Source organism: Hyla sarda, chromosome 4 (genome assembly GCF_029499605.1).
Source record: "Hyla sarda isolate aHylSar1 chromosome 4, aHylSar1.hap1, whole genome shotgun sequence".
Taxonomy (NCBI): domain Eukaryota; kingdom Metazoa; phylum Chordata; class Amphibia; order Anura; family Hylidae; genus Hyla; species Hyla sarda.
The window spans coordinates 125587005-125600286 of record NC_079192.1 but is presented as its reverse complement, the minus strand read 5'-3'; the positions used below and the strand labels follow the sequence as shown (position 1 = coordinate 125600286).

General features: G+C 45.9%; 1 protein-coding gene and 1 pseudogene across 5 annotated transcripts in view; both read left to right on the top strand.

The window, feature by feature from the left end:
• Positions 1 to 13282, top strand: part of LOC130368423 (ADAMTS-like protein 5) — a 91501-nt gene that overhangs the window by 31145 nt on the left and 47074 nt on the right. For 3 of the 5 annotated variants that reach the window (XM_056572059.1, XM_056572057.1, XM_056572056.1), the window contains exon 3: positions 10946 to 11109. The exons of the other annotated variants lie outside the window; for them this stretch is intronic. In XM_056572059.1, the coding sequence (XP_056428034.1) occupies positions 10946 to 11109 (164 nt within the window). The remainder of the gene's footprint in view (positions 1 to 10945; positions 11110 to 13282) is intronic. 5 annotated transcript variants of the gene reach the window in all.
• On the top strand, positions 11453 to 11561 carry LOC130267805 (U2 spliceosomal RNA; annotated as a pseudogene).

The window sequence follows — 13282 nt, the reverse complement described above, 5'->3', positions numbered from 1 at the left end:
CCGCCGCTTATACGGAAAAATAAAAAAGTTATAGGTCATCAAAATAAAGGGATTATAAACGTACTAATTTGGTTTAAAAGTTTGTGATTTTTTTTAAGCGCAACAATAATATAAAAGTATATAATAATGGGTATTATTTTAATCGTATTGACCCTCAGAATAAAGAACACATGTCATTTTTACCATAAATTGTACGGCGTGAAAACGAAACCTTCCAAAATTAGCAAAATTGCGTTTTTCGTTTTAATTTCCCCAAAAAAATAGTGTTTTTTGGTTGCGCCATACATTTTATGATATAATGAGTGATGTCATTACAAAGGACAACTGGTCGCGCAAAAAACAAGTCCTCATACTAGTCTGTGGATGAAAATATAAAAGAGTTATGATTTTTAGAAGGCGAGGAGGAAAAAATGAAAACGTTAAAATTAAATTGTCTGAGTCCTTAAGGCCAAAATGGGCTGAGTCCTTAAGGGGTTAAGTATCCATCACAGCCTCCATTTAACTTGGTAGCTTATTTTGGTGATATGTTAAATGGAGTGGCAAAACAAGTGAATCTTCTCCTATAAATTGTATTGTTTTGGCCTTCAGAGAGAAATAATAGAATGGGGGACTCTCTTCCCTCCCCCACATGATGTTCATATTTGGTAATAGGGCTTATAAACCAAGTTTGCCTTTGTGACAATCCCTTTAAGGACTATCTCAAGACAAGACAAACATCCAAAATATTTCATTCTCTTTTAAGGTCATACAGAAAATATATAGCCTTCTTCCTTTTCCCAGTGGTTTATAGCATTTTGTACTCTTTGTAATGATCTGTAAACTCTGCAGTGTTTATTACTACATTGATTAAACTTCTAAAAGCTGCCTGAGGTGCGAGCACGTCACCATCCACTCAAAGCTCTTAGTCTATACAGGTGAGTACAAAGTGCAGGCTTATTGAAATCCTGTCAAAGTCCACCATTTTCTCTGTGCCTTATCCAAGTGACTAAGAACCTGTGACCTGGGGGTGGGTGAAAAAAACCTGAACCAATAAACTGTTTCTTTCAACACTCCTGATCATAACATTTCAGTAGGACTGGCATGTCTGCTTTTTTTTTTTTTCAAGCTACAGCTTGATAGGTAATCTGGGTGTAACCTCTCATTTGGTATAGAAAATTGCCTTCATAGATACATGAAACCTTTCATCTATCTGTCTACTTACAGTCATGGCCGTAAATGTTGGCACCCCTGACGTTTTTCAAGAAAATGAAGTATTTATCACAGAAAAGGATTTCAGTAACACATTTTTTGCTAAACACATGTTTATTCCCTTTGTGTATATTGGAACTAAACCAAAAAAGGGAGGAAAAAAAGCAAATTGAACATAATGTCACACCAAACTCCAAAATGGGCTGGACAAAATTATTGGCACTCTTCACTTAATATTTGGTTGCACACCCTTTGGGAAAAATAACTGAAATCAGTTGCTTCCTATATCCATCAATCAGGTTCTTACACCTCTCAGCCGGAATGCTGGACCACTCTTTCTTTGCAGACTGCTCCAGGTCTCTCTTATTGGGAGGGCGCCTTTTCCCAACAGCAATTTTAAGATCTCTTCATAGGTGTTCAATGGGATTTAGATCTGGACTCATTACTGTTACGCCGAGCGCTCCGGGTCCCCGCTCCTCCCCGGAGCGCTCGCTTCTCTCTCTCCGCTGCAGCGCTCCGGTCACGTCCTCTGACCCGGGGCGCTGCGATCCCGCTGCCAGCCGGGATGCGATTCGCGATGCGGGTAGCGCCCGCTCGCGATGCGCACCCCGGCTCCCCTACCTGACTCGCTCCCCGTCTGTTCTGTCCCGGCGCGCGCGGCCCCGCTCCCTAGGGCGCGCGCGCGCCGGGTCTCTGCGATTTAAAGGGCCACTGCGCCGCTGATTGGCGCAGTGGTTCCAATTAGGGTAATCACCTGTGCACTTCCCTATATTACCTCACTTCCCTTGCACTCCCTTGCCGGATCTTGTTGCCTTAGTGCCAGTGAAAGCGTTCCTTGTGTGTTCCTTGCCTGTGTTTCCAGACCTTCTGCCGTTGCCCCTGACTACGATCCTTGCTGCCTGCCCCGACCTTCTGCTACGTCCGACCTTGCTTCTGCCTACTCCCTTGTACCGCGCCTATCTTCAGCAGCCAGAGAGGTGAGCCGTTGCTAGTGGATACGACCTGGTCACTACCGCCGCAGCAAGACCATCCCGCTTTGCGGCGGGCTCTGGTGAAAACCAGTAGTGGCTTAGAACCGGTCCACTAGCACGGTCCACGCCAATCCCTCTCTGGCACAGAGGATCCACTACCTGCCAGCCGGCATCGTGACAGTAGATCCGGCCATGGATCCCGCTGAAGTTCCTCTGCCAGTTGTCGCTGACCTCACCACGGTGGTCGCCCAGCAGTCACAACAGATAGCGCAACAAGGCCAACAGCTGTCTCAACTGACCGTTATGCTACAACAGTTACTACCACAGCTTCAGCAGTCATCTCCGCCGCCAGCTCCTGCACCTCCTCCGCAGCGAGTGGCCGCTCCTGGGCTACGCCTATCCTTGCCGGATAAATTTGATGGGGACTCTAAGTTTTGCCGTGGCTTTCTTTCCCAGTGTTCCCTGCATCTGGAGATGATGTCGGACCTGTTTCCCACTGAAAGGTCTAAAGTGGCTTTCGTAGTCAGCCTTCTGTCCGGAAAAGCCCTGTCATGGGCCACACCGCTCTGGGACCGCAATGACCCTGTCACTGCCTCTGTACACTCCTTCTTCTCGGAAATCCGAAGTGTCTTTGAGGAACCTGCCCGAGCCTCTTCTGCTGAGACTGCCCTGTTGAACCTGGTCCAGGGTAATTCTTCCGTTGGCGAGTATGCCGTACAATTCCGTACTCTTGCTTCAGAATTGTCCTGGAATAATGAGGCCCTCTGCGCGACCTTCAAAAAAGGCCTATCCAGCAACATTAAAGATGTTCTGGCCGCACGAGAAATTCCTGCTAATCTACATGAACTTATTCACCTAGCCACTCGCATTGACATGCGTTTTTCCGAAAGGCGTCAGGAACTCCGCCAAGATATGGACTCTGTTCGCACGAGGCGTTTCTCCTCCTCGGCTCCTCTCTCCTCTGGTCCCCTGCAATCTGTTCTTGTGCCTTCCGCCGTGGAGGCTATGCAGGTCGACCGGTCTCGCCTGACACCTCAAGAGAGGACACGACGCCGTATGGAGAACCTCTGCCTGTACTGTGCTAGTACCGAACACTTCCTGAGGGATTGTCCTATCCGTCCTCCCCGCCTGGAAAAACGTACGCTGACTCCGCACAAAGGTGAGACAGTCCTTGATGTCTACTCTGCTTCTCCACGTCTTACAGTGCCTGTGCGGATGTCTGCCTCTGCCTTCTCCTTCCCTGCTGTGGCCTTCTTGGACTCTGGATCTGCAGGAAATTTTATTTTGGCCTCTTTCGTCAACAGGTTCAACATCCCGGTGACCAGTCTCGCCAGACCCCTCTACATCAATTGTGTAAATAATGAAAGATTGGACTGTACCATACGTTTCCGCACGGAGCCCCTTCTTATGAGCATCGGATCTCATCATGAGAGGATTGAACTTTTGGTCCTCCCCAATTGCACCTCAGAAATTCTCCTTGGACTTCCCTGGCTTCAACTTCATTCCCCAACCCTGGATTGGTCCACTGGGGAGATCAAGAGTTGGGGGCCCTCTTGTTCCAAGAACTGTCTAAAACCGGTTCCCAGTAACCCTTGCCGTAACTCTGTGGTTCCTCCAGTAACCGGTCTCCCTAAGGCCTATATGGACTTCGCGGATGTTTTCTGCAAAAAACAAGCTGAGACTCTACCTCCTCACAGGCCTTATGATTGCCCTATCGACCTCCTCCCGGGTACTACTCCACCCCGGGGCAGAATTTATCCTCTCTCTGCCCCAGAGACTCTTGCCATGTCCGAATACGTCCAGGAGAATCTAAAAAAGGGCTTTATCCGTAAATCCTCCTCTCCTGCCGGAGCCGGATTTTTCTTTGTGTCCAAAAAAGATGGCTCCCTACGTCCTTGCATTGACTACCGCGGTCTTAATAAAATCACGGTTAAGAACCGCTACCCCTTACCCCTCATCTCTGAACTCTTTGATCGCCTCCAAGGTGCCCACATCTTCACTAAATTGGACTTAAGAGGCGCCTATAACCTCATCCGCATCAGAGAGGGGGACGAGTGGAAAACGGCATTTAACACCAGAGATGGACACTTTGAGTATCTGGTCATGCCCTTTGGACTGTGCAATGCCCCTGCCGTCTTCCAAGACTTTGTCAATGAAATTTTTCGTGATCTGTTATACTCCTGTGTTGTTGTATATCTGGACGATATCCTAATTTTTTCTGCCAATCTAGAAGAACACCGCCAGCATGTCCGTATGGTTCTTCAGAGACTTCGTGACAACCAACTCTATGCCAAAATTGAGAAATGTCTGTTTGAATGCCAATCTCTTCCTTTTCTAGGATATTTGGTCTCTGGCCAGGGACTACAGATGGATCCAGACAAACTCTCTGCCGTCTTAGATTGGCCACGCCCCTCCGGACTCCGTGCTATCCAACGCTTTTTGGGGTTCGCCAATTATTACAGGCAATTTATTCCACATTTTTCTACCATTGTGGCTCCTATCGTGGCTTTAACCAAAAAAAATGCTGATCCCAAGTCCTGGCCTCCTCAAGCAGAAGACTCCTTTAAACGACTCAAGTCTGCCTTTTCTTCGGCTCCCGTGCTCTCCAGACCTGACCCTTCCAAACCCTTCCTATTGGAGGTTGATGCCTCCTCAGTGGGAGCTGGAGCTGTTCTTCTACAAAAAAATTCTTCCGGGCATGCTGTCACTTGTGGTTTTTTCTCTAGGACCTTCTCTCCAGCGGAGAGGAACTACTCCATCGGGGATCGAGAGCTTCTAGCCATTAAATTAGCACTTGAGGAATGGAGGCATCTGCTGGAGGGATCAAGATTTCCTGTTATTATCTACACCGACCACAAGAACCTCTCCTACCTCCAGTCTGCCCAACGGCTGAATCCTCGCCAGGCCCGGTGGTCTCTGTTCTTTGCCCGATTTAATTTTGAGATTCACTTTCGTCCTGCCGATAAGAACATTAGGGCCGATGCTCTCTCTCGTTCCTCGGATGCCTCAGAAGTTGATCTCCCTCCGCAACACATCATTCCACCTGACTGCCTGATCTCCACTTCTCCTGCCTCCATCAGGCAGACTCCTCCAGGAAAGACCTTTGTTTCTCCACGCCAACGCCTCGGAATCCTCAAATGGGGTCACTCCTCCCATCTCGCAGGTCATGCGGGCATCAAGAAATCTGTGCAACTCATCTCCCGCTTCTATTGGTGGCCGACTCTGGAGACGGATGTTGGGGACTTTGTGCGAGCCTGCACTATCTGTGCCCGGGATAAGACTCCTCGCCAGAAGCCCGCTGGTTTTCTTCATCCTCTGCCTGTCCCCGAACAGCCTTGGTCTCTGATTGGTATGGATTTTATTACTGATTTACCCCCTTCCCGTGGCAACACTGTTATTTGGGTGGTCGTTGATCGATTCTCCAAAATGGCACATTTCATCCCTCTTCCTGGTCTTCCTTCTGCGCCTCAGTTGGCTAAACAATTTTTTGTACACATTTTTCGTCTTCACGGGTTGCCTACGCAGATTGTCTCGGATAGAGGGGTCCAATTCGTGTCTAAATTCTGGAGGGCTCTCTGTAAACAACTCAAGATTAAATTAAATTTTTCCTCTGCATATCATCCCCAGTCCAATGGACAAGTAGAAAGAATTAACCAGATCTTGGGTGATTATTTGCGACATTTTGTTTCCTCCCGCCAGGATGACTGGGCAGATCTCCTTCCATGGGCCGAATTCTCGTATAACTTCAGGGTCTCTGAATCTTCCTCCAAATCCCCATTTTTCGTGGTGTACGGCCGTCACCCTCTTCCCCCCCTCCCTACCCCCTTGCCCTCTGGTCTGCCCGCTGTGGATGAAATTTCTCGTGACCTTTCCATTATATGGAGAGAGACCCAAAATTCTCTCTTACAGGCTTCTTCACGCATGAAGAGGTTCGCGGATAAGAAAAGAAGAGCTCCCCCCGTTTTTTCCCCTGGAGACAAGGTATGGCTCTCCGCTAAATATGTCCGCTTCCGTGTCCCTAGCTACAAGTTGGGACCACGCTATCTTGGTCCTTTCAAAATTTTGTGTCAAATTAATCCTGTCTCTTATAAACTTCTTCTTCCTCCTTCTCTTCGTATCCCTAATGCCTTTCACGTCTCTCTTCTCAAACCACTCATCCTCAACCGTTTTTCTCCCAAATCTGTTCCTCCCACTCCTGTTTCCGGCTCCTCGGACGTCTTCTCGGTCAAGGAAATTTTGGCTGCCAAAAAGGTCAGAGGGAAAAATTTTTTTTTAGTAGACTGGGAGGGTTGTGGTCCTGAAGAGAGATCCTGGGAACCTGAGGACAACATCCTTGACAAAAGTCTGCTCCTCAGGTTCTCAGGCTCCAAGAAGAGGGGGAGACCCAAGGGGGGGGGTACTGTTACGCCGAGCGCTCCGGGTCCCCGCTCCTCCCCGGAGCGCTCGCTTCTCTCTCTCCGCTGCAGCGCTCCGGTCACGTCCTCTGACCCGGGGCGCTGCGATCCCGCTGCCAGCCGGGATGCGATTCGCGATGCGGGTAGCGCCCGCTCGCGATGCGCACCCCGGCTCCCCTACCTGACTCGCTCCCCGTCTGTTCTGTCCCGGCGCGCGCGGCCCCGCTCCCTAGGGCGCGCGCGCGCCGGGTCTCTGCGATTTAAAGGGCCACTGCGCCGCTGATTGGCGCAGTGGTTCCAATTAGGGTAATCACCTGTGCACTTCCCTATATTACCTCACTTCCCTTGCACTCCCTTGCCGGATCTTGTTGCCTTAGTGCCAGTGAAAGCGTTCCTTGTGTGTTCCTTGCCTGTGTTTCCAGACCTTCTGCCGTTGCCCCTGACTACGATCCTTGCTGCCTGCCCCGACCTTCTGCTACGTCCGACCTTGCTTCTGCCTACTCCCTTGTACCGCGCCTATCTTCAGCAGCCAGAGAGGTGAGCCGTTGCTAGTGGATACGACCTGGTCACTACCGCCGCAGCAAGACCATCCCGCTTTGCGGCGGGCTCTGGTGAAAACCAGTAGTGGCTTAGAACCGGTCCACTAGCACGGTCCACGCCAATCCCTCTCTGGCACAGAGGATCCACTACCTGCCAGCCGGCATCGTGACAATTACTGCCCACTTCAGAATTCTCCAGTGCTTTGTTGCCATCCATTTGATGCATCCATTGATTTTTGACATGTTTGGGGCATTGTCCTGCTGGAAGTCCCAAGATCTTGGATGCAAACCCAGCTTTCTGACACTGGGCTGTACAGTATGACCCAAAATGCGTTGGTAACCCTCAGATTTCACGATGCCTTGCACACATTCAAGGCACCCAGTGCTGGAGGCAGCAAAACAGCCCCAAAACATCATTGAACCTCCATCATATTTCACTGTTGGTACTGTCATGATCAACTGGGGGACAGGGAGAATGAGCCCTAACTGACCCTGAAAAGATTCTCCCTGTCTAATTGCCCATCCATCCTAAACTATGGATCGACAACTGGGCGCCGGTCCCTTCCTGTGCTAAAGTGCAGTGGCTTAAAAACACATAATATACAAATATACATAGTTGGTCACAGGCCAGATACCGAAAACTACTAGACAACCAGATATACCAGACAGAATACAAATACTAACAGGGCAAAATATAAACTCCCAAACAGAGGAGAATATAGTGAATTAACAAACAGTTCATGAACTGGATATCAGATAAATGGCAGACATGATAAAATGAACAAGACTAGGCGTGTTATGAGTATACAGCAGAATCCAGTAAATGAAGGGGATAAACAGAAGAACTGAGAGCCAAAACACTAAACAGGTAACATAGAACACTGTTCACAAACAGGTACAAGTACAAAGGACAAAGATCAGATCAACCAAACAGGATATAAATATAGGACACTGTTCACACTGGGACACAGAACATACAAACTGGACTCCCCACTCCACTATAGGAGTAGCCATTAAGAATAAAGCCAAATAGGCTACTGGCCAGCGGACACACTCCCCCGTGTGGACAAAATGCTGACCCAGTAGGAAACGGAAATATAATACATGAAACACTAGACTAGAACCGGATGAGTCTGAATAGACTCCAGAACAGGAATATAACATACAGAGCACAGGTAACAAGCAAGACTCAGACACAGTGTGAGCACAGACAGATTAGAACGAACAAACATAACCCTAAAACCGACTAATGTAACACAGACTAAAATACAAGGAGCATGCTATATAACCATGGCTAAAAACCCAGATAAAATGACAAGATAAATACAAGGTAAATGCTCAAGCAGACAAAGTCAGAATATAGCACAAACAAACATTGTAGTATTGCACTCAATAACCAGCACCAATATGCAAGAGAACTCTGGCTAAATAACCACACCTGAGTTTTCATTCATTCAGCGCATTAACTAGCTTATCTGCAGATGTTTGACATCATTTACCCTATGGACATCTATGACTGAATGGATGTCTTTGAGATGACCACCTCCCCAGCATATTATATGTTGATACTCTTCATAATGAATTTTATATCTAATGCAAAATTGTCATCAAGTTGTACTGTTATCTGGAGATGATGCATCCTTACCATCATCATAGTGCTATATGCTGCAGCTGAAAGTGTTAATTCTTTATTTTCTTTGTATTTTGTACTATTTCGTATTTGTTGTAAAAAGATAAAAACTTCTTTAAAATAAACAATTATTCAAAAAACTCTCTCCTATCCAGGTAAAATAATAAACTGCTCTGAACAACCTAGTGTGTGAATACACACCTAAAAACAGAAAAATATAAAAACAAATAAACGGACATTACAGGTACTGTCTTCTTTTCTTTGTAGGCCTCATTCCGTTTTCGGTAAACAGTAGAATGATGTGCTTTACTAAAAAGCTCTATCTTGGTCTCATCTGTCCACAAGACGTTTTCCCAGAAGGATTTTGGCTTACTCAAGTTCATTTTGGCAAAATGTAGTCTTGTTTTTTTATGTCTGTGTCAGCAGTGGGGTCCTCCTGGGTCTCCTGCCATAGAGTTTCATGCTGCTTATCCACCATCCGGACTGTTGTGCGTTGACACCTAATTTTTCTCTTCCGTCCATGCCCAGGAGATTAGCTACAGTGCCATGAGTTGCAAACTTCTTGATAATGTTGCGCACTGTGGGCAAAGGCAAATCTAGATCTCTGGACATGGACTTATAACCTTGAGATTGTTGATATTTTTCCACAATTTTGGTTCTCAAGTCCTCAGACAATTCTTTTCTCCTCTTTCTGTTGTCTGTGCTTAGTTTGGCACACACAGACACATAATGCAAAAACTAAGTGAACTTCTCTCCTTTTTATCTGATTCCAGGTGTGATTTTTATGTTGCCCACACCTGTTACTTGCCCCAGGTGAGTTTAAAGGAGCACCACATGCTTGAAACAATCTTATTTTTCCACAATTTTGAAAGGGTGCCAATCATTTTTTCCAGACCATTTTTGGAGTTTGGTGACATTATGTCCAATTTGTTTTTTTTTTCCTCCCTTTTTTGGTTTAGTTCCAATACACACAAAGGGAATAAATATGTGTATAGCAAAACATGTGTTACTGTAATCCTTCTCTGTGAGAAATACTTAATTTTCTAGAAAAATGTCAGGGGTGCCAACATTTACAGCCATGACTGTATATCCTGTTCGGTAGAAAAGACTAATCAGCAGTCTCCTTACGATTATTACAGTAAAGGGTAACACCAGTGTATAGATAACATAGGATCAGGCCTTTCATATTCAGGGCTCAGCCTCCCTCCTTCCTGCTCACTGACCTCTGCACAGGTCACAGATCATGCCTAGAAAACTCTCCCATATAAATGAATATGGGCTGCTCCAAGCCATTGTGTCTATGTCCATGTGGTGTAAAACATATCTTTAAATACTGCTAAAAAAAATAGCTCAGGCAAGATGGCTATCCCCATAATAGTGTACAGTCAGAAAATAAAATAAAATCAGAAAAAAGAACTGTCTCTAATCAGGAAGAAAAATTATGAAGGTGATACATTTGCTTTAAAAATTTGACAGAAGAGGAGAACTACTCACACTATAGTAGCTAATGTTTTTTTTTTTTTTATATTTCATGAACAGATGAGAATTTACTATAAACAGATGGGTCATTTTACTATAAAACACTAACAAGTTAAAATAGTAGTAACAGTAATGGCGGCGTTGTAAAATCATGATGTGGAGTCATAATGCAGATTACATTCTAGAGATATCTGGAGATATGGAATCATATGGAATCATGATGGACAGTTAAATATTTGGGGCCGTCACATTATCTGTTTGCTTTTGGGTATTTTGGTTGAGAACTTTCTTCTTAGATTTAGGTTTCTGACGCTTCAGTTACTAGGGTATTTGGCTGTGTTTTTTATACCACTCATTGAGAATGTGGGAGTCTCTGTTTTGGCATGCTTCTATTGTCTTTCATTCAGCAGATCCATGTTTTACAAGCTTTGGAAATAAAAGAAGCATGTTTTTTCACTTGTGATACATCCGGGCCCTGTCTTTCTGGAGGATTGTGTTTTCAGACTATGTGTTGTGGAGCAGACAACCCAAGCTAAAATTCACAGCACAGTCAGTGTAAACATAAGTTTTTTGATAAGGGTGCTGGGATATGCTCCCTAACACTGTCACAAATTGTAGGGAAGCTCCGTTGGGCAGGAACCAATAATAAAGATCATGTTTGGGTTGTTTGTTTCCAGTATCCAGAATTTAATCGTATGTATATATATATATATAACTAAATAGATTTGCTTATTTTTTTATTAGGTTCAAAGGACACCAGTAGAAAGAGGATTTGTCAACTGGTTTGGCCCTGAGCATAGTCCACCTTTGAGGTCCAGCAATGAGTGGAATTCCTGGCAGAGCTGGTCTCCATGTTCTCGGACATGTGGAGGGGGAGCTGCAGTGCGTACACGACAATGTATTAAAAGGTATATAGATGGAGAAAGATGCCATGGGTTACTGTATGTGGAACCAATTTATACAAATCTGCCCCTACTGGTATGCAGATTGTAAGGGGTACTCAACAGCAGAAAGGAGGGGTTAGGGGGTTTAAAGCCAGATTCAGGACACTTCCCGGTTTCAGGAATGCCCAGAAGACACTTGGCTTTTGCATATTGCGTAGGAGATATGAGTTATAAAAAAAAAAAAAAAAATTCCAGTATGATCAGCAACATAGCTATGATTATAATGGACTCTACACACCTATAACTATTTCGGTGGGGGTCATATGTTGTTGCAGACAAAACTGTAATTTTGAGAATGCAGTGCAGTCTTGCTTCTCGGCCTTTTGGCTAAGATCAAGTGTAGTATCTGTTCTTATCAGTTTCATACTGGTGGAGAAGTCTCGCCGGTGTGGGGCTGGTGGGGATGGGTGCTGCATGGAGGAGGCAGGTGTACCGGGGCGTTCCAGGACTGGTTCTGAGGAATCAGCTTGACGGCTGTCCTGATGTGACCTGTTTCCTCTGGGTCTCGCCATGAGATTGGGGGGTGTAGAGCCGAGGTACTTCTGTGCCTCGGGGAGTGGTGACCCTGAGGTGCAGAAACTCACTGGGTGTTATAACTCACTGAGTGAAAGCACTGCACCATTACGCTTCACCTTTGGCACTCACCCTTGGTATCCCGGCCTTCTGGATAGGATCAGGGAAATTTTTATATATCCGGCCGGATGACCGGGCAGTATATCTGCACTCGTCCACTTATTTATAATTTTTTGTTTGTCACTGTGCCACTTATATGTGTCTGTTTTTGTACCCAGGATTGTCAGGATGCGGTAGCCCTTTTGGGTGTCCCTCCTGGCGGTCTAGGGAAGGTGTGTGTGGCCATTAGGTTCCTCACCTCCCTGCAACCCCTGGGCATCTTGGCTTCGGTCAAGATGCCATCAGTATACGGCTCCTGGGCTGGTGCCTTGGTTAACGCCTAGGTTGAAGCCAGGGGCATTTTCTGCCCCTTAGTAGCTTCGGCGAAAAGGGGCATCGAACCTGAATCCTTGCAGGTGCCTTTTGGCCCTGAGGTGAAGGGTAGGTTTGTTGGGGGGCCTCTCTCCTGTTGGAGAAGGGCTTAGCGATAGACCGCATCCTTTGTGCATGTTTTGTTAGTGTGACACGTTTGCACTTTTTCTTGCACTTTGGGTGATAGAGAGCACTTGCCTAAGCTCCAGGAAGATTAATATATGTCAATATTTTGTGAGAATTTTTTTCTGTTGAACTTGTAACTTATTGATTGAATTCCCTCCTTATTCTGGGTTATATAGTCAAGTGGGCAGTCCTACTCAGTGATTGGACAGCTATCCTTGTGTGTGCAATTATACATTGAAAACTGTCAATCACTGAGTAGGACCACCCACTTGACCACTCCCCAGCTCCTCTCGTTCTATAATATGCTGCCTGCAGATAGGACTGCATTTTCAGTGTGACAGATTTTTTTTACATTTATCTTCATAGTTTTTTAGAAATGTTTGTAAAAACATCTTTATTATTTGTTGTAGTCATGGGGGAAGATTTATGAAGCTTTCTTATAGGAAGATTCTCTTTGTTACCTATCACAGCTCAACTTTAATGTCTTATATTGCTCTGGTAAAACATGACCTCAGGTTAGTTGCTGTGGGCAACAATGAGAATCTTACTATAAGACAGCTTGATAAATCTTCATTCACAATGTGCTCTGTAATCGTGTACTGTTAAAGGAGTACTGTGGGGCCGTATATTTTATTTCCTATCCAAATGATGGGGATAAGGGTCTGATTGCGTGGGACCCTTCCGCTAGGACCCCCTGCTATCTCCTGCACAGCATGCACAATGCAGAGGCTGACACACCCCCTCCATGTACCTCTGTGGAAGAGCCGAAGATACAGCATTCGGGTATCTCTGGCTCTCCCATACAAATACAGTATGGTACAGAACATTTGGTGTGTCGGCCACCACTTCGTGCAGGGATCAACAAGCTGCCTTCCTGGGGAGAGCCAGCCCCCCCCCCCCCCCCCCAATAAAACACTTATCCTCCATCTTTTTGCATAGGGGATAAGTGTCCCTGCACCACAGTACTCCTTTAAAACAAATTTTCTGACTTCTTATAACCAACAGTATGCTGAAGTCATTGGATCTT